This window comes from Podarcis bocagei (genome assembly GCF_964188305.1).
Source record: "Podarcis bocagei genome assembly, chromosome: 1".
In the NCBI taxonomy this organism is placed as follows: Eukaryota; Metazoa; Chordata; class Lepidosauria; order Squamata; family Lacertidae; genus Podarcis; species Podarcis bocagei.
This window is the reverse complement of record NC_138125.1, coordinates 86,416,589-86,437,993: the sequence shown is the minus strand read 5'-3', so window position 1 is coordinate 86,437,993 and position 21,405 is coordinate 86,416,589. Positions and strand designations below refer to the sequence as shown.

Below are 21,405 nucleotides of genomic sequence, written 5' to 3'. Positions count from 1 at the left end.
TATGTTCCTATATCAGAAATTTTGGAACTTTCACCACTTTGCAACTAAGCCAAGTTTTATTGCCCATGCAACTTTCTGAAGCACACAAATCTGACCTTTGAAGGGTTTGTAAGTAAACCATTCTTAACTTACCAAACGTGGTCTTTTTCTATGCTAGGGGAAGAGGGAAACTTTGGAAGGGACTTCAGTTTTAAAGGTCTAACTACCGTACCTATATTTCCATGCTTTACTCTGCTATGTGTTTTGTGATTTTAAATCTCTGCTGGGGTTCTCTCAATTAAGAATGAAGTTAAAGGAGATATTCCAAGAGCTTTATCTTCTTCACTGCTTGCCAGACGCCACCAAACAGAGGATCTGGAATGAAAGTTCTGGATAATAATTTCCTGCCCAGAAGGCTACTTCCAGCACCACTCAAAGTTTAAAGTGGAGGTGGGGCAAATAAGTTGAAAACTAAGTTTCCCCCCTGCTTAGGCAGCATGATGCTACAGCATGCCATGAGTACTTGCACATGGACAGCTGAATAACAAAAACAAAACCCATAATGTAAAACAACTTTGAAAATACTGAGGATAAAAAGGCAGAAATTGTCAGAGGCATATAGATTAGCTAATGTTTCATGAGGTGTGTGTGGAACTCACAGGCTACAGTAGCAGGTGAAAACCTTTATTCAAATTGGCCTCAGATTAACATGGCCATCTTAGCCAGGGAATGTATACTCATGCTAGATTTAAACAAGCTTGGAACTAGCTCAAACAATCTGGAAATGACAAACAAACTGAAGTGCTTGAAAATCTCTTTTCTCATAAAAGAAATGCTGTAAAATAAATCAGATAGTCTTGTAAAACAACACCAATATACGCCCAGAAAGAATTACCTTAGATATTTTGTGTTGTAGACAACTTATTTCTACTCACAGTAGACCAGTAGAAATGAATGGACCTAAGCTAGTCAGAGATCACTGCAGATGGTGACAGCAGTCATGAAATTAAAAGACGCCTGCTCCTTGGGAGAAAGGCGATGGCAAACCTAGACATCATCTTAAAAAGCAGAGACATCACCTTGCCAACAAAGGTCCGTATAGTTCAAGCTATGGTTTTCCCAGTAGTGATGTATGGAAGTGAGAGCTGGACCATCAAGAAGGCTGATTGCCGAAGAATGGATGCTTTTGAATTATGGAGCTGGAGAGTCCCATGGACTGCAAGAAGATTAAACCTATCCATTCTGAAGGAAATCAGCCCTGAGTGCTCACTGGAAGGACAGATCATGAAGCTGAGGCTCCAATACTTTGGCCACCTCATGAGAAGAGAAGACTCCCTGGAAAAGACCCTGATGTTGGGAAAGATGGAGGGCACAAGGAGAAGGGGACAACAGAGGACGAGATGGTTGGACAGTGTTCTCAAAGCCACAAACATGAGTCTGACCAAACTGCGGGAGGCAGTGGAAGACAGGAGTGCCTGGCGTGCTCTGGTCCATGGGGTCGTGAAGAGTCGGACACGTCTAAACGACTAAACAACAACAAGCTAGTCAGATCAACTCATTTCAATTGGTCTACTCCAAAACTACTTCAATTGGTCTTTGAATAACATTGGATACAACCCCCATGGTAGGTAGGCATATAGATAGTTAGACAGAGTTCATGAGTAAAGTAGTATAAGGCTAGAAACCTTGATCAACAGCTTATGGAGAAGTAAATCAAAAAAGTGATAAAAGGGAACAATGTGAGAAGTCTAGTAGCGCTACACAGATTGTTGTGGTCTCATCTTTTTTTTGGTTTTGTTTGTCTTTGTAATGATTTGGTCTTTTAATTAAATGGTGACATATTGGCTGTATATATTTAGGAATCCCCCTGATGACCTATGTACTGAGCATTGATCTTGATTTTCTTCCTTGGAGGCTTTTAAGCAGAGGTTGGATGGCAATCTGTCATGTATGATCTAGTTGAGATCCCTGTAATGCAGGGGGTTGGACTTGATGACCCCCACGGTCCCTTCCCAGATACAATTTTAATATTCTGACTCTAGAAACAAACTGTTGCCTATTGTGTCAGAAGGAGACCTCCATCACATCCCCCTAGTAATGTTACAATGCTTTACAAGGTGTTTAACCTCTTTACGTGAGGCAAGTGAATGAATGATTAAATGGATGTGGTGCTTTAGTAAATAATTATATCTGCAGTATTGGGCAGGGGGCGACAGGCAACTCAACAAGCTTCTGTGTCACTGATATATGTCTGTCTCAAACGCATTGTATGTGTTTGGTGAAATTGGGCACCATATGGGAGAGATAAATATGACGAGCCCTGCCTAAAGGTGCCTCTGTAGGTATGCTTAGATGGCGATGGCATCTAAACAAGATGTGTCCAAAGTGTTGGGCTCTGACTGACGTTCTGTTGTACAGAATATGAGTCGGGTTAACTCAAAGAGACTTAAAAAACCACTTAAGATTAACTTAAAAGAGACAGAAGGGAAAATGTGTTTTAGACTAACTGAATATCCATTGGGACTAACTTTAACCTTAATTCTTATTGGGTATGAAAAGTAGCCGCAATAGCTGCTTTGCTATGTATTTCAATTTAATTTTAAATATGTCGAGAGCAGGCCACTAAATCTGGCCATGATGCTAACTAACCCTGAAGTGATGTGCAGTTCTGGGAGCGAAAGGTTGCAGTGTGCTATCTTGTGGGCTGGAGGCTTGGTGTAAAGAAAAGCACATAATTCGTCAAGGGCAAGATGTGGAATCCTTGACGCTTCAATGTCTGTTTGCTAGGCTGGTTGTCTGCCAAAACCGTAGTATACAGGGGGAACCCACATGCGTGCAACTTCACAGCTGTTGCCCTTGTCACAGCTGCCACACAGCCTTGTCCTCGGTACTGAGGGAGGGTGTAGCCATGCGTCAAACAACCCATTGGATCACTAAGGCACCAGGAAACCAGCTGGCCTTCTTTGTCCAGGAGGCAAGCACTAGGGAAGTTGTGGATCAGGCTGTCCAGATAGCGCAGGCTCCAATCATTGCGCCCAACACTCCAGTTTTCATTGAGCAGAGCTGAATGAGAGGAGTTTAGGCTGCCCAAGTGGAAGTGGCCACTTCTGTACCTGAAATACAAAGAGAGGCAGTGATGGTGGTTGAGCAGACTGAAAGCATCCCTTAGTATTTTGTCACTATCAACCAGAACAAAGGAACAGGAAATTGCAAGAGAAACTCAGGAAGTGACTCTGTGACTTTCTCCTCCTGTTTTGTGGGCGGGACTAAGCCAGGACATAGCAATCAGATGTGGAACTTTGTGTTGGGTTACAATTCACTGCTTACTGATTATGAGGAGGAACGTCTGAGAATTCTGATGAAAACAGAAGCAGAAATTGCTTGTGTTCGCCTAGTCAGCCCTTTTCCCGAACAGAATACAGCCCAATGAATACTGGATATTTGCTGATGTTATTTTCAGTCCACAAATAATATGCAATGATATTGTTAAGAGTTGCAGAGGAGAGCTGAGGCCCTCCTTTCCCCTGGACCCAGGAAGTGTTAAAATATAAGTCAGGCTAGCTTCCTGTGCTGACGTGATCACCTGGCCATTAAGAGAACAAAGGATTAAGAGGCTTGGTGTGAGAGGGTAAATGGGTAGGGGCCCCCTCTCTCAACTAAATTTCAAAGGATGGTTGTATTTAAGGAAAGTGCAAGTCAAATAAGTTTGCCTTTAAATGGGAACTAAATTTAATTTCTCCCCCTCTCCAGTCAACAATCTCCCATCATTTAGATACCCCAGGGTGAGAGTGCACTCACTAACCGGCTCTGACAGTAGGCAGATGGGTCAGGATGCAGGATTGTCTGGTAGAAGTATGGCTTAAGATTGACACGTCTGGATTCTGCAATATCTCTGACAGCTTCATATAAACCATATTGGAGCCCTGCACACAATGAAAATGAGATATCAACCTAGGGATGATGAATTAGATTTTCTAATGCTCTGTGTCTGCCCCTCTCTTGCTATCGTATGATTATAGTGTTGTGTGCCAGTCCAATCTTTGAGCGGTGCGAGATTCCAGGGGTTCCAGGCGATTACCCAGGGTTGGTGTTTCCTTTGGAATGAGGGACAGCAGAGACTGTGGTGTCTCTGTGGCATGTGGTTTATTTACGCATATACACAACCTGAGCAGTATTAACACCCCAAGAGGGACTTGCTTCCCCCATGGTCACAGCTCTCAACTCAGCCTTTGCCCACCCATTTTATAACTACCCACCTATTTTCCATTTCACACAGAGCCACTTCCTTGGTACCTCTCAATGTCTCATCACCTTACCAGGATAGTAGCTTTGCTATTCCAGGAATGGAATAGGTAGAGCATGAGGAGCTTTACCTTGAAGCTGAAAGGCCTTTCCCCAGTCAATGGCTTCTTCATTTTCCAACAGTGTTCGCCAGGCGTCTACATCCCAGTAGAAAGCAGTATGAAAGTTGGAGTAGCAATCCTGCTTGTCTTTCACTACCTGCAGAATGTGGCACAGTCATTTGGCTATTGACAAAACACAGGCATCAGGGGTTGGTTGGGTCTTATTAACGATGGAGAGCAGGAGCAAGAGAAAGGCAAAGGAGGCAGGAACAGGCCCAGCACCACCATGGAGTGCGTCTCCAATGGCTTTCCAGCCTCAGAAGCTACCATGTCTTGGGCTTTTTCTCACAGGTTCAGGTGACGGGTTATGGGAGAATTCTCACCTCCTTACGTGGGCGGGTAAGGACAACTTTAAACTCCGGCCAAGAGTCCACCACCACTTCGTGCTGAGCTGGATTTCTACGGTTGATGTGCATCACAGCTCCGTTGGCCTGCCAAGGAAAGGAGGGGAGTTAGCTAGAGCAAAAATCCATGTTGCTCCATGAGAAAATGGTAGGAAATGCCATTTGTTAAATTGATGGGGAAAGGGGACGGCAGTAGAGGAGCGAGGATTACCGGAAGAGCCTGGGGCAGGTGCCGTTGCAGCACAGTCTCAAGCGGCTTCAACTTGGAGGGTCAGGTCAGGATCTGCATGGCTGGCCAAAGAGGGGCTGGGGGCTACGTCAGGTTCCAGGAAAGATAACGTGGCGGGGAAGGAAGCACTTGAAGGAGACGAAACGCAGAAAGAAATCCATCAGACCCTTACACTCAGCACTACTGGACAACCCACAACCAGAATGACTTGCCATTTCTCATGAAATCTCTAGTACTCAAATTACTTCACTAATTATGTCTGTAGATCAGGGATATATGGAGTTGATTCCTATTCTGGCTGAGCAGATCGACACTGGCTGCCCCTCATTCAGACAGTCCCCAACTCCCCTTTGCAGCTCGTCAAACCATTTCCTTATTTTTCTAGTGTTGAGGCAGAGCTGAATTGGTAGGCAAGAAGATTTGAGTCCCACTTATTCAGGGGGATTAGATTGTCCCTGTCAGGGAACTGCCATCAGAGCATCAGGTGGTGGAGGGACTCAGGCAGGATGAAAGAGACTCAACTGCTGAAGCAGGGACCAGCAGGGGGAGGAGTGGGTCTCTGAGGGAATGCGAGCAGGAGGGAGGGCTCAGGGAGGCTTCCAGCGAGAACAGTGGTGAGGTATCGGAGTCTCCCATAGGGAGACCCATACCTCGCATGAAACTGTCACGCCGTGAGTCCAGGAGACGCGTTTCCGTTAAGGAACTTCTTTGCTGGAAACGCTTCCGCAGACAGCCACTGTCGGACTCTACTAGTGACTAGAGCAGACATGTCTGAGGAGCTCCGTCACACACGGAGGTTTGTGGGGGCGCACAAACTCTGAGGGAGCACGTTTTCACGCACAAGCAGCTAATCAAACCCTCACAGCAGTCCGACAGTCTTTGTACGCTGCCTGTGCAAGAGAAGGCATCATGAGCGAACCAACCGGAACCGGAGGAGCAGGGGCTGGAGCTGGTCCAAGCTTGGAAGATAGATACCGAGCGTTGGAGGTTCAACTGGCCCTGCAGACGGCGAGGCTGGAGGAGAGAAGGGCTCAGGATGCAGACAAGAAGGGGAGAGCCACTCAATTCCCCAGAAAGGTACCAGGATTGGTGCAGAAATTTGGGGGGGACCCCAAGGACTACCATGCTTTTAGGACAGAGATGCAATATGCCCTTAATGTGCAGTTCGATGAGTTCCCTGATGAGGAATCGCGAGTTGCTTTTGTAATTGGGCATCTTGAGAAAGGGGCTAGAGACTGGGTTCGACCCCTAATGGCAACGCACAATGACATACTAAAGGACACAATGAAGTTCTTTCGTGCAATGGATATCATGTTTTCCAGCGATATTGAGGAAGGGGTGGTGCGCAGACAGCTAATGGCTTGTAAGCAGGGGAGTCGATCTGTCCGTGAATATTGGACTGAGTTTACCATGCTGATTCACAGACTGAGTTGGGATTTATCGGCGGCACCCGTTCAAATGCTATTTGAAGAAGGTCTTTCTTCGGGGGTGAAAGACGAGCTGGCACGGAGCCCCAGGGCGGAGTCTATGGATCAGCTGACCAAATCTGCGCTGACCATAGGAGCGCGGCAGGAGGCAAGAGCCTTGGAGAGGCGGGAAGGGAGAGGGGAACGTTGGAAGGAGTTCCGCATTCCAGACATTCCTGAGCCAGCTTTCCCGCCGGCAGAGCCGATGGAAATCGGAACAGCGCGCGCGCGCGCATTTTCAAAAACCAGCGAGGGAGCTAAGAAGGAGGGAAAGGGCCCCCGGAAATGCTATCTCTGCCAACAGCCAGGCCACTTTGCCAGAGTCTGCCCCCAGAGGAAGGAATGGCAAGGGATGGTGGGAGCTGTTGAGGGGGGAGAAGAAGGGGGAGCGGAGCAGGTAAAAGCCAACGCCTGGTTGCCACAATTGGGGCACTGCAGCCAGGCCAAAGAGCAGTGAAAGTGCCCGTGCCAGAAGCTCCTCGACCTGCTCTAGTGATTGAAGTGTCGCTAGAGCTGCAGAATGGGCATCCCCTAAAAATAAAGGCGCTATTGGACTCAGGCAGCTCCTGCAATTTTATGAGCAAGGAGTTTGCTGCTGAACACCAGATACAGACCATCCCTTTAAGCAACCCCCTGCAGGTGACCACGATTGATGGCAGGGAGTTGTTGGGAGGAGGAGTCCGCTTGCAGACTGTCCCAATGATAATGAGGGTGGCAAGGCACACAGAACTGATAGCGTTTAATGTGGCCACCCTGGGAGGCGCTCCCATTATTTTGGGAATGAGCTGGCTAGCTCTACATGATCCGCTGGTTGGCTGGCATCAAAGAGTGGTGTCCTTTGGTTCAGCACATTGCCTAGAACACTGCAAAGGGGAGAAGGGTTCAGTAGGGGCCCAAGCCACCCTAGCAGGGACTGAAGTAATGGGGAAGGTGAAGGTACCACCACAGTATGCAGATCTCAGCGACGTGTTCAGCGAGAAGGAAGCTGACCAACTACCACCTCATAGACCCTTTGATTGTCAGATCAATTTACTCCCTGGAGCACAGCTTCCCGTGGGCAAGTTGTATGCCATGTCAGACAGGGAAATGCAGGAGTTGCGAGGGTTCATTGACAAGAACCTGAAGAGAGGCTTCATCAGAGAGTCCAAAGCAGCAGGGGGGAGCCCAGTGTTCTTTGTGGACAAAAAAAATGCGGACAAGCCGAGACTTGTATGTGATTTTAGGCGGCTGAATGCAGTGACTGAACCGGTGGCGTTCCCTATGCCCAGAATTGATGATATTTTAACCATGGTGAGGAAGGGAAAGATTTTCACAAAGCTGGATCTAAGGGGGGCGTACAACCTGATACGCATAAGGAAAGGGGATGAATGGAAAACCACCATGTTTACCCCTTTGGGGGCGTTTGAATACCTCGTTATGCCATTTGGATTACAAGCAGGCTCCGCGTGTTTTCAATCTTTTATGAACCACGTGCTGGGCCCTTTGCTCTACAAGAATTGCGTTGCCTTTCTAGATGATGTGTTGGTGTATTCTGAGAATGAGGAGCAACATGTGAGAGACGTCAGAGAAGTGTTGAGCAGACTGCAAGCCAACAGGCTGTGGGTCAAACTGGAGAAGTGTCGGTTCCATACCAAGGAGGTGGAATTCCTGGGGTACCGCCTGTCAGACAAGGGATTGGCCATGGATCCCGGCAAGGTACAGGCAGTGCTGGAATGGAAAACACCCAAAACCAAGAAGGATGTGCAGAGGTTCCTAGGGTTTGGAAACTTTTATCGTAAGTTCATCCGCAACTTCGCCCATCTGACGGCGCCCATCACTGACTGTCTCAGCAGTAAGAAGAAGTTTGTATGGACGGCGGAGGCGGAGCGAGCGTTTGAGGAACTGAAAAGGGCCTTCGCCTCTGAAGAACAACTTCTGCATGTGGATTTACGAAAGAAGCTAAGGGTTGAAACAGACGCATCTGACAGAGCCATAGGGGCGGTGCTTCTTCTGCAGCCGGGGAAGGAGGAGTCGGAGTGGCGTCCGTGTGCCTTCTTCTCGCGGAAGCTGAACAAATCCGAGAGGAACTACACGGTGTACGACCGAGAACTGCTTGCTATTCATGAGGCGTTCCGGAGATGGAGGCATCTGCTAGTTGGTGCACAACATAAAGTGCAAGTGTGCACGGACCATAAAAATCTAGAGTACTGGAGAACGGCGCGAGTGCTCAACCAAAGGCAGTTGAGATGGGCCCAAGAGTTCTCCAAATTTAACTTTGAGATTTGTTATGTGCCAGGCCCAGAGAATGTTAGGGCGGACGCTCTCTCACGCAAACCTGAATATTTGGAGGGGGAGGGAGCACCCGAAGAAACCCATATCATTCCAGAGGACCGCTGGGTGTGTGGGGCGACTTTGGTGGGGCAAAGGGAATTGGTAGAGGGTACGGTGCAGGATGCATACGCCCAGGGGAAACTCAGGGATCTCAGAGGGGAGGAAGACAAACCCGGTGGTTTTGAGGAGAGAAATGGGGCATTGTATTATAAGGGAGCGTTATATATACCTGAAGGGGAATTGAGGGAGAAAGTACTCAAGCAGCTGCACGATAGCCCCACAGCAGGGCACTTTGGGCAACACAAAACCATGTGGCTGGTTACCAGGGAATTTTGGTGGCCCAAGGTCAGGGAAGATGTGCGGGAGTATGTGAGAGGGTGTGAACAATGCCAAAGAGCCAAGGGGGAGAGGCAGGCGCCGGCTGGTTTATTAGAACCACTGCCCACACCTGAGAGACCGTGGGAAGCAGTGGCAATAGATTTCATGACTGATCTGCCAAGGTCTAGAGGGAAAACAGCCATCATGGTTGTAGTAGACCTGTTAACTAAAATGGCCCACTTCATAGCCTGCTCACATGCGGTTACAGCAGAAGAAACCGCCAAATTGTTTGTAGAGAATGTGTTTAGGTTGCATGGCGCCCCCTTGAGGGTGGTTTCAGACCGAGGGAAACAATTTACTTCCAGGTTCTGGAGGAAGCTCATGAGCTTACTGCATGTAGAGGTTAATTTCTCGACGGCCCGTCATCCTGAAACCAACGGGCAGGCGGAAAGAGCAAATGGGGTTCTCCAACAATATTTGAGGTGTTATGTTAATGACAGAGAGAATGATTGGGTGGAGAAGCTGGCGTTGGCAGAATTTGCCTACAACAATGCAGAGAACGTGTCCACGGGGATGAGCCCCTTTTTGGCTAATCACGGGTGCCATCCCAGAGCCTTCCCAGGGGGGGAAGGGGAGAACTGGAGCGTTCCAGCTGCGGAACAGTTCGTGGAAGAAATGGAAGCGATCCATCGCCAGCTCCAACTCAACTTAAACAGGGCTAAGGAGGAATATAAGAGGCAAGCAGACAAAAACAGAAGGGAAGGTGAAAGCATCAGGGTGGGGGACCAGGTGTGGCTGTCAACCCAAGGGTTGCCATTCAAAGGAGGTTGTAAGAAATTAAGACCCAAAAGGCTGGGTCCGTTTGAAGTCATACAGCAGGTCAATCCAGTGGCTTTCAGGCTCCGGTTACCGAACCACATGAAGCTGCACCCAGTTTTTCACAGGTCGTTGCTGTCACCGTATAGAGGAGACAGTGAGGGGAGGGTCACTAGGGGACCAGCAATGGAGGAGAAGGAACACAGCTACCATGTAGCGGAGATCCTCGATTCCAGGTGGAAGGGAGATCAAGTAGAGTATTTGGTAATGTGGGAAGGGGAACCGGAGTCGGAAAACACCTGGGTTAGGGCAGAGGATGTCAATGACGAGGTTTTAATAGAGACTTTTCATCAGAGGTTCCCACGTAAACCTCAGCCTGTAGCGAGGTTCCGAAGGGAATACTTTGCCACCACCGACGAGGAAGAGGAGTTGGAGGGGTTCCCAGATTCTGAAGAGGAGGAGGATTCAGCTGGCCAGGACGACGATCGATGGAGAGAATTGTTCGAGACGTCAGAAGATGAGGAAGATTCGTTTCGGGGTTTTAGCCCTTCACCTCCCAGGGGGGAGGAATTGGGAGGGGGTGAGGGGGGCCCTGGAGGGGAGGTGGATGTCAGGGAACTGCCATCAGAGCATCAGGTGGTGGAGGGACTCAGGCAGGATGAAAGAGACTCAACTGCTGAAGCAGGGACCAGCAGGGGGAGGAGTGGGTCTCTGAGGGAATGCGAGCAGGAGGGAGGGCTCAGGGAGGCTTCCAGCGAGAACAGTGGTGAGGTATCGGAGTCTCCCATAGGGAGACCCATACCTCGCAGGAAACTGTCACGCCGTGAGTCCAGGAGACGCGTTTCCGTTAAGGAACTTCTTTGCTGGAAACGCTTCCGCAGACAGCCACTGTCGGACTCTACTAGTGACTAGAGCAGACATGTCTGAGGAGCTCCGTCACACACGGAGGTTTGTGGGGGCGCACAAACTCTGAGGGAGCACGTTTTCACGCACAAGCAGCTAATCAAACCCTCACAGTCCCCTTCCGAGGTCCACAATGACAGCTGCAGTGCTTACCTGAAGGGACACGTCTGCCTTTCAGAAGAAGGTAGCAGCCTATTGCAGGGCCACTGGCATGATATGGAATGCCATCCTTGCTCAGACAATTTATCCACTTAAGTATTTTTTTAAAAAAAATCCTGAAGCAATAAGCCATTAACTGGCTGGTGCCTTGGCCTTTTTCCCAGTGTCTCAACAGAGAAGGAAGTTTGGCTGCAAAATGCTTTTGCTTGACTCAGATGGTCACAAATCCAGAGAACATGAGAGATTCGGCATATACTATGACTTATGTCCAGGCTTCCATGTGCCCTTGGCAAGGAGCTGTATCATCAACTCTGAAGTCACCCTGCTGAGCGCTCCACCCCTCCAAGCCAGAGTCGAGGGGCGTGACGCCCCCCTGGGAGCGGGGGCCAAACTAACCATTCCCTAGGTACGCCCCTGCTTACACTTGGCCAAGTCTTCTCAACCCTGCACAGATCTACTTTGTTTCAAGTTCAGAGCAGGACAGCTAGGTAGTCATTCACCAGGGTCCCTTTCTCATTTCACTGCAATGTGGTAATGGGATGAGCTCTGACAACATGCAAAAGTCAGGATGCCCGACATCCCCAGTGAGGTAAAAGCTCCCTTTCAATCTGTTTCCGTAAGAATCCAAGAAAATGCACTCCAAGTTATACACCAGGGGTATATATATAGCTTCTGTCTTGGTGCCAAATTTTGATAAGTCGATCCAGAGTACACAGTAAGCTGGTTCATACATAACTTTAAACCACAGTTAAAACTCAACTATGATTTAATGTTCACCTAAAGATGGAAGAGAGGGACGTGGGTGGTACTGTGGGTTAAACCACAGAGCCTAGGACTTGCTGATCAGAAGGTCAGCGGTTTGAATCCCTGTGATGGGGTGAGCTCCCGTTGCTCAGTCCCTGCTTCTGCCAACCTAGAAGTTCAAAAGCATGTCTTTTTTTTCCTTTTTCTTTTTTAATAAAATTTTTATTGGTTTTTCACCTTTTATAAAGACAAAACACACACAAAAAAGACAAAAGACAAAAACATGTATAATTTCAGAAAATCCTACTTTCCTAACCCTGTTCCCTGACTTCCCCCCACCCCCCCTCGTGCATCCCAATTCCCAAAATTGTGTCAGCAAATTGGTATTTCTCCTCTTAACCATCTTAATATTACCTCTTTTATAAAGAAATATAGATTTTTCCTAAGTTGGACTCAAATTCCCTTCCATCGATTTCTCATTTTGTCTTAGTTTAAGGTCATATTAACTAAACCCAAAGGTCTTAAGAGTTTTTAAAATTCCATTCTTCCCTCCCTCCCATCCCCGGTTTTCGTCCTTTCCCAATACATGTCCAGAATAGCAGTTCTTAGCCTGGGTTCCTCACGTCCGAGGCTTTCAAGTCTCTTTCAGTCCCTCTCCGCCGGTCTTGTTGGTAGTCCTTTATGTCGGTCGTCAAATCTGAAAAGAGTTCTATCACCATCAAACCATATTCTCTTCCCACAAGGACATTTGAAGACAGCTGCTGGAAAATTTCCACAAAACCTGCATCTTCAGAGTCAGAGTCAGATTGGAGGCCCCAATCATATTTCTTTATTTTAAGTTCCTGTATTCCATAAATTCCCGGGACCTCCTCCTTCGTCTTTTGCCTCTTTCGCAGATTTGTGGTAAATATAATCCAAAAGTCTCCTTGCTTGTATTCCACAGATGTCAACTTCTGGTTGTTACTTTCCAACTTTACTTTCTCTTTTTCTTGTTTAGTCTCTTCCACTTCTTTGGATATCATTTCCGATTCAGCTGTGGGTTCTTTCTCATTCAAGTCCTCAATACATTCAGCAGAGCTGCTTGTTCCAGAAGTCAAGGTCATGAGTTGTTTATTCATAGCCAGACTCTGCTCTTGTAAGATTCCCACCAAATGAAACATTCTTTCGATTTCCACTAGTAACTTTCCATCCACAGCCATTGTAGTTTCACAGAGTTCCCCCTAGAGGGAATCTGGTTACTTATTAGTCTTTTCTCCAACAATCCTTTAACTTATTGTTATTACTTTGTTTCCAACAATTTTAGTTCAATTATAACTCATCTTAGTCCAGAGGGATCTTAAATGACAATTTTTCCGCTCTAAACTGTCCGTTTGACAGCTTTGACAGCTGTCAAACTCCGCACCTCTTACACAAGCTCAAAAACAGGACGCTCCCGGGCCCGGGAGGGGGGGTTGTTTACAACAACAAAAAAAGGCTTCCAAAACTGCACTCTCCAGCTCAAAATTTCTTTTAGCCAAATCTTGGAAGTTAATGTCTTTTTTAACTCACCCCTCAAAGGGTAGGCTCTCCAGCTTAGCTCTTATATCGTTGCTTAGATCGTCTGCAAGGGGGGGGTGCGGACTTCCTTTTAGCACACACCCCGGTCGTCTCCAATTCACGGGATAATATTCTTAAAGTCCAATTCCGTCTTACTCACGGGTTATTGTTTTCAGTCCGAATTTCAAGGAAGGAAGTCAGCGCTCTCCAGTCATGGCTCGCGGCTTCGCTCCGCCGAGGTAGCGATCGACTCTCAGTGCCACGCCACCCTCCGTATCCTCTCCGCAGCCTTTAAAAAGGCTCTTCGTGGATCGGGGGGCGCTTAAGGCACCCGCCGAGTCTTCAGTCCGCAGGCTTCAGCGCCTGCGGTTTTTAGGGGTCCCCGCGTCGCCGGCGCGGCAAGACCCGTCCTCGGTTGAGCCGATTCCCTCCGCAGCTCGGAGGGAATCCGCCATTTCCAGATCGCACCAACCCGGAAGTCCAAAAGCATGTCAAAGTGCAAGTAGATAAATAGGTACTGCTCTGGCAGGAAGGTAAACGGCATTTCCGTGCGCTGCTCTGGCCACATGACCCGGAAGCTGTACGCTGGCTCCCTCGGCCAATAAATCGAGATGAGCACCACAACCCCAGAGTTGGTCACGACTGGACCTAATGGTCAGGGGTTCCTTTACCTTTTAAGGATGGAAGCAGACCTGAGTAACAAATAGTTCTTCCTTTTTATAGATGAGAAAGCCTTCTATAGTAGAACGTGATTAAGTTGACCTGGTATGGGAAGAGGTGTTGGGGGCATAGCTGAGGAAGCAAAGGTTAACTCTTCCCTCTCCAGATGCAATCTCCAAAATTGCCCCTCTTTTGTTGCAACTAGATTTGGAAACAAAGCATACTACTGGCTCAAATGTAATTGTTGTGGGATGATCTTCCTGGAAATTGCAGGAAGATGAAAGGTTAACTCTTCCGCTGGTGTGCTCTCCACAAAGAGCACCTCTGGTATTATGTTTTTTAAAAACACCTTTTTCAAGTGTAATTGCTGGTGGGACTGCAGGTGGGTAGGGTTTAGAGTGAGTGTGTGGCTGCAGGTCAAATGTGAGCGGTTGTCAATGAATATTTATCAGGTTTGCAAATATGCCCATGGTCCCAAAAAAGATTGGCCACCACTGCCAATCCATGACTTTTGGGAGAACTCAAAAACATGTGCAATATATTGTAATATTTTGGTTGGCCTAATGGTATTTATTTATGTATTCTTTATTAAATTTCTATACCCTGCTCTTCATCCATAGATCTCAGGGCAGCTCACAACATAAAAATACAATATAAAAACACAAAATACATAATAAAAACAAGAGCAAACAAACAAAACAAAACACACAAACCAATACCCACCTCCCCAAAAAATATTGGAAATGCTAATATTTCACTATTATATCATTAGACCATTGCTTGGCTGGTTGACCATTCTAGATATATGGCTTAAGGTACTTTAAGTGATATTTTTTAGAAAACCTATATGTATAAGAGAGGAACAGGAAACTCCAGGATTGGGGGAGTGATGGGTTTGTTTCTCTTTCATTCAGAGAGCTACTGAAGTTAAAGAGAGGAGATACTTTGGGACTCTCTCCTCCTCCCTTTACTAAGTTGGAGAATGTATGCAGATATGACACAATTCAGATAATATCTGGGAGCCCATATATTTCAGCAAATTCTGCGTTTGGACATTATTCATGGCCGTATGGCCATATACAGGGTACCCTGCCATGTGGCTTTTCATGGACAGTGCCCTCGTCACTATAGCTGAGTAGCCCCTTCGGCGGTGGGATGGAAGGGTGTAGCCATGTATTTGTGCACCAAGAGGATCTGTGATGCCCCAGCTGATAGGATGACCATTGCTGTCCAGGATGCAGATATTGGGGAAGCACTTCACCATGTTGTCCAGAAACCGTCGGCTTTGTTCATTGCCCCCATAGGGCCATGTTTCATTTAGGATGTCAACATGGGAGCTTTTCAAGGTGGAAATTGTGAAGCTGGGATCTAGCCTGGAAGAAAAGACAGGCAAGAACAATATAGACAGAGATGTTGGGAGAACCCAGGAACCACCTTTTTGGCTCAGATCAAAGGTTCATCTAGTCCAACACATGGTAACACTGGCCAGCAACCTGAGTAAGTTGCAAGCAGGAAACCAGTTTGCTTTTGCACATATGGGCTGCTATATGGTGTCAACATAGCCATTAATAGACAAAACATCTTTATGAAACTTGTAGTGCCACCGTGGTGCTTTGTTGTGCCAGCCAGGAGAAGGCAGACTTGGAAAGAGTGAATGCAAGGTTTGACCATAGTATTTTGGCTATGGAGATTCTCCAACTGGAAGCACCACAGGTTAGCCAGTGCCTCAAGCAGAAAGGAAGAAAGGGGGCGGGAGCAAGGTGGACACTTACCGGCGCTGAGGCATTTTGTCTGGGTTAGGGTTCAGGTAGGTGAAGTGGGGAGTTGCAGTCAGATGAACTTTCTTGGCGGCAGCAGCATCTTTAGAGACGTCATAGATCCCATTCTGGTTCCCTGTAGAATAGTAAGATATTCAACAATGAATGATAATTGTGTGTGTGTTTTGAGGATAGGGCAAGAAGTTGTTCAGTGCATCAGGCCCGCAGTAGGGGGCAAAATGTTAAAGCCCCCTACCTGTCAGATGTGCAGGTGGAAGCTCGTGAGTAACCAGGCAAGACTCTGACCTTTCTTTTTCACGTTTTATTGGTGCAAACTATTTACAGTGCATAACTCCAAAGTTCATGTCCGTCTTAGTCACTTGCAGTTTCTCCACCAGCATAGGAACTTAGACACCCCAAATCTCCGCCTCCCCTCCTTGCGTTTCACCCCTGTGTGCAAGCAGGGTGACGGAAGCAGCGTGTTTGCCTCCTGGCCGGCCGGGCTAGCTGAGGCACTAGGGCTCCCCGTAGCATCTTTGAGCCTTCCCCTCCCCCTGCTTCCCTGGAGGTGTGGCTTTCTCCACTGCCAGACGAGGAGCTGCTTCTTAGAAGCGCCGGAGGCTCCCTGTATCCACCTGCCTCCCTCCCCCTTTCCAATGGCAGTCCCCTGATGGCACTACCCATCTTCCAATTTGACACCTGATATTGACATTTTATAAGCCCTTCACAGAATAATAATAATAATAATAATAATAATAATAATAATAATAATAATAATAATAATTCGTTCCGCAAGTCTTTTCGTCTTGCGATGTTTTTCGTCTTGCAAAGCACGGTCCGTCGCAACTGCGCCTCTTCAAGCGGCTTTAAGAAAAAAGCGCAAGACGTTTTCGTCTTGCGAAGCAAGCCCATAGGGAAATTCGTCTAGCGAAGCAATGCAAAACCGAAAAACCCTTTCGTCTAGCGAGTTTTTCGTCTTGCGAGGCATTCGTCTTGCGGGGCACCACTGTATAAAATCAAACCAAAAGCAATAACCCAGTAACCCCCCCCAAAAGACACATTCTAAAAGGGTGTTGGATGTCAATAAGATCAACTAAAGCCCTGGTTAAAAAGGAACGTTTTTGCCTTGTGCCTAAAGGTGTATAATGATGGTGCCAGGTGAACTTCCCTGGGGAGAGAATTCCATAGACAGGGAGCCACTACAAAGAAGGCCCATTCTCGTGTTGCCATGTGATGCCATTGCTGATTTGTGTGAATGTCACTCATGCCTAGTTTGGGCCTAAGGTGTAGTTACACCCTCTCTGCCTCTGCAGTCCAGAACTGCAGTCCTGAATACTGACCATTTCCCCATCCCACAGTCTGTCTGTGGGATAGATATGATGAAAAGGGATTGGAATAGCCATAATGAGCACATGTTAATTGTGGATTGGGTTGGCTTCAGTCTAATCCAGGGTATAGCCCTAGAAATCAATAAAAATATATTCAAAAGTTACCACACTGCTTAGCTACCTTTTATTTGCCATTTAAAAATTCACAGCCAAGGTGCGAAAAGACAGTTAGAAGGGACCACATAGGTAATCTAGTCCAACTGCCTGCAATGCAGGGATCTTTTGCCCAACGTGGAGCTTTGAATTTATGACCCTGAGATTAAGAGTTTCATGCTCTACCGACTGAGCTATCCCAAGTTTATTATCTTATTTTTTCTATGCTTGACTATTACAGTTCTCTTCTTTCTAGTTTGCCTGTTGTCCTGTTACCCAGACTTCTATTCTTAATTCAGCTGCCTGTGTGGTTTCCTCCCATGTTTTGGTTTACCTACATTTCCTTTTGGTTACACTCCAGTGAGTTCCTTTTCGTTAAAGGATCTCTTTGAAGTGATCACATAAAGTATTTTCACTCTTTAGCTCTTTCTCTTTTCTTCCTTTGCCTTCCTCTCATTTCCACTCACTGATATTCTTCACCTCCTGGCTAAAACTCCACGTACTCCTTGATTTCACAGTTCCAGCTTTTCTCTCTCTTGCTTCACATTTCCTCCGGAAACCATCATGGCCTCTCAATATTCACATTGCTCTTTCCTTGCAAATGTTGAAGTAACAGGTGAAAATGCCTCCCTCTTCCCAAATCTTTAACCACTACTTTCTCTATCCTCTTCACGTTCCCTTTGAGTCCCTCCCTCCTCCTCAATGGGCTTCCGCTTTTTGACTTCATTTCTCAACAGCACTTAAGTGTGTGAGACACTTTATCAGGGGCATCACATCTCGTTTTGCCATCTGAGGTGAAACCGGAAGTGTCACTTTGCCACTGCCACCACCATCCACTGGCAGAGGAGAGGCACAGGTATTGGTACTGAATTTGGGTGAGAGCATGCTGGTGGGGGTGAGATCTCACTCCACAAGATTTCGTGCACTGGAAATCAGCACTGGGGCAAGCGAGGGTACCACCTTCGGACATTCATTGCCTCACTCCGCCTGATGGCTGTGCTGGTCCGGCACTTTATATTCAGTGGAGGCTGGTCATTCAGGGTGAATGGGGCCTGTTTCATCAAGCCCACAGCCAGCTCCTCCCACCTGCTTTTTACTTTCATCCAATCTGGGGGGGGGGGCACTTCTATCAGCTTCCTCCTCCTCAGTCTCAGTTTTGCCTCTTGTAGAAGGCAAATGCTGCCTATTATGGGTTCTAGATCCATCTATATTGGTCTCCCTGCCTTCTGCCCTACCAGTTCCAATGAGAACCAGCCACCACAGTTTACATTAATTACAGTAATGTCATTTAAAAGGGGGGGGACTCTCTCATTTCATAACTTTTCCCTTAGAAATAACTGCCTTTTACCATAGAGACGAAAGGTTTGCTTCCAGTTGACAGCATCTGTGTCCAGCAACAGTCTCCGGTACACATCAAGATCCCAGTAAAAGGCTGCATATATGTTTTTATACAAATCTGTATTGTCTGTATCGGCCTAAAAGAGAGAGAGATGGAACTCATTAGGATAGGCTCCCTGCCATGCCCTTCTCTAACCAGTTCTTCTCAGGTTGCCAACTTTATTCTGGTAAAATTCCTGCGCTTTTTACTGCCTCCTGACACTTTATCAGATAAAGCTTTTCCTGATGTTGAGATGAAATGATGAGTGAACTTTCACCTGTGGGTCATTCCACGTCATGTCAATGCAGTCATGTCACCCACTGTCTCGGACTTTGATGAAACTTGGTGTACACCCTTCCCTTATGGTTGAAAGAAACCCCCTTAAATTTTCCCCCTCTATCTCAAATGGTTTTGATTTTATAGCACTTCAAAGTTTCATGAAATCTGCATTGTCTGTCCCTCTTGAGACCCTCGGGACATGTACACTTAATTTTTTTTCTCCATAACCAATGATCAGATCTCTTTGAAATCTTACACAGAGCTTAATAAGAGGATGATAATTTCAGCAAAAAAACACACCAGCACTCAAAAGATTTTATAAATGCCTAAAAATTTTTATAAATGTATTTATTTTTTTTTGCTGGAAAAACCAGGTTTAGAAAACCTCAATTTTCAGCGTGTGTCCATGATGGAACTCAAAGTTTGTGATGTTGAAAATTACTGCAAAGACATGCTCCTTCTCAACAAAGAATGAAATTAATGGGTTTTTTATTCCTTGTAATGAAAATTTTACGTTTTTTGGACATCGTGGTGGGTGGAAATGGCTACTGGGTACAACTTTCCTACAATCCATAGTGGTAATAGGAAAAATTAATGAAAGAAAGGTGTTCCTCATAAAAATTAACATAATATTGTTTATTATAAGTTTCCCCCCAAAAGTAAAGTGCATACTTGTTTTAATTTGGGGATATTTGAATATGAAGTTGTGAAAATTGGCTATCAGGAAGTAATACCATTGAATTTTCACAATGGATTTGCACAGATCAAACACAATTGATCAAAACCACTTCAACACTAGAAAAACTGATCTGATCATTGGTTATGGAGAAAAAATAAAATGTACATGTGCCAAGGGTCTCAAGAGGGACAGACAGCGCAGATTTCACAAAACTTTGAAGTGCTATAAAGTTAAAACTATTTGAGATAGAGGGGGGAAATTTAAGGGGGTTTGTTTCAATCATAAGGGAAGGGTGTACACCAAGTTTCATCAAAATCCAAGACAGTGGGTGATGAAACCCTTGTTTATTTGCGTGGATTTGATGTGGAATGACCCCTGCCAAAGGTGCCCTCCTAAACAAAAGCCAACATCCCCTTTGGTTTGAGCCTGGCTTAGAGGAAGTCCCAGCACAGAACATGCAGCATTTCCTGCTGACATCCCACAAAGCACCTCCCACAAAATCCCCAAAGGCTACTACCTCTGTCCGTGGACGACTCAGGACCGCTTTGCAATCCGGCCAAGAATCCACAATCACCTCATGGCCCACTGGGTTCCCACGGTTTATATTCACGACTGCACCATAGACCTGTCAAAAGTCATAGGATGTTGGTGCTGCAGTTGAAGGAGGCAGCCTGGGATAAATGTGTGGGGTCTGGGGAGAGAAAAAGTGGTGTGGTGTGTCAGGCTTGTATCTGCTGCATGTCTTGAGTGGGGTGTCCTGATCTGAGTGAGCACAAGGGACAGGAGAATCTGTCAATTTCCCTTGGTGTTACAGCTGAAAGAGGCAGCCTAAGAAAAACGTTTGAGGAGAGAATCGGTGGTGTGGCCCCTAATTCAGATTTTAATCTGCTGCATGAATCCCACTGTTAGTGACTAGCCCTTGAATGGTATTACCTTGACTGAGGACTTCCTGTTAATCAGCTGATTAACAAACTCTAGGAGCCCACAAGGCCGTGTCACATATTACACATATTTCTCACGAATCCTACCTCTCTGCTGAGCATATCAACATGATACACACATTTTCAAGCACCTGCTTGTTGAACTTAGAAACTTAAAGCATGCACCTAAAAATGTAACATATAATGGTGTTCTCAGATTCAAAATGTGGAGTTTTGGAAAGATCAAGAGATGTTGACAGGAACCTGGCCCCATTCCTAGCTCTTAAACCAGATTACAAAGCTCAAGATTACCGCAACTGTTTGAGGGAGGTTTCTCTTCAGCAGCGTCTCCAGCAACTGCAACTTGGACGCACAGGATAGGATCAACATAGCTTGGGAGGTGAAAGCCGATGGGCTGGTACCAGCAGAAACAATGCCTGTGATGAGCACCTGGGAGAGAGATCAATTCTTTGCTGCTCACCAGAATCCCCAAACTGAGAAGTCTTTTGTCATTGAAGTGGCTGGGGCAACCCAGTCAGATGGGCAGGGTACAAATAATAAAATTATTTTTATTATTACTTATTTAACCCCTATGTCTACACCCCAGTGTCAGATGGCACAGCTCCCCCTGGGCTTCTAAGTGTAACAGGAAAGCCCTCATCTTCCTTCCAGCTCAATTCTGATAAACAAAAACCTTCTCTTGTGAACTACAGGCAAGAAGCTCTCTTATACTGCTCACCTGCTGTCCAAAACAGTAACACAGACCTTTTCAATTGGAGTCCTCTTTCCAGCTTGGTAACTTTAGGGACTGCTATGATTAGGAGGGGGAATTTATACTAGAGTGAGTGAACCATTAACATAATCGTTCCTTGCGATTGTAGCCACAGGCCTTGTGGAATTGGATCCCACGGATGCAGAGGAATTGGCTGTGTTCCTGGATAAGAATGAGGTGGGTTTGCTGCAGCTTCTTTCACCAGGATGAGTTGAAGGAAATAATGGAGGATTTGGAAAGCAACCAAAGTCCCAGCTAAAGAAGAATGGCAA

General features: G+C 46.5%; 1 protein-coding gene, 1 long non-coding RNA gene and 1 pseudogene across 7 annotated transcripts in view; 1 reads left to right on the top strand and 2 right to left on the bottom strand.

The window, feature by feature from the left end:
* Positions 1–21,405, top strand: part of LOC308573332 — a 62,602-nt gene that overhangs the window by 17,079 nt on the left and 24,118 nt on the right. For 2 of the 3 annotated variants that reach the window (XR_014002039.1, XR_014002040.1), the window contains exon 4: positions 21,243–21,310. This is a non-coding gene — a long non-coding RNA (uncharacterized lncRNA). Of the gene's footprint in view, positions 1–4,673; positions 4,765–21,242; positions 21,311–21,405 lie in introns of those variants that run through there. The other variant, XR_014002041.1, reaches the window with a different exon arrangement.
* LOC308573295 (glycine N-acyltransferase-like protein 3) lies at positions 1,834–5,015 on the bottom strand (annotated as a pseudogene). The gene is made up of 5 exons (XR_014013322.1): positions 4,938–5,015; positions 4,706–4,813; positions 4,353–4,479; positions 3,782–3,902; positions 1,834–3,092 (listed from the first exon to the last, which is right to left on the bottom strand). The product of XR_014013322.1 is annotated as a glycine N-acyltransferase-like protein 3 (transcript).
* LOC308572876 (glycine N-acyltransferase-like protein 3) overlaps positions 14,707–21,405 on the bottom strand; it is a gene marked incomplete at its 5' end in the record, with an annotated part of 20,134 nt that continues 13,435 nt past the window's right edge. Inside the window, 6 exons of one of the 3 annotated variants that reach the window (XM_081169319.1) lie at positions 14,707–15,240; positions 15,640–15,760; positions 18,454–18,580; positions 19,959–20,066; positions 20,674–20,811; positions 21,101–21,226. In XM_081169319.1, coding sequence (XP_081025445.1) covers positions 14,838–15,240; positions 15,640–15,760; positions 18,454–18,580; positions 19,959–20,066; positions 20,674–20,751 — 837 coding nt within the window. In that variant the 3' untranslated portion in view covers positions 14,707–14,837. Of the gene's footprint in view, positions 15,241–15,639; positions 15,761–18,453; positions 18,581–19,958; positions 20,067–20,673; positions 20,812–21,100; positions 21,227–21,405 lie in introns of those variants that run through there. The other 2 variants (XM_081169317.1, XM_081169318.1) reach the window with 2 other exon arrangements.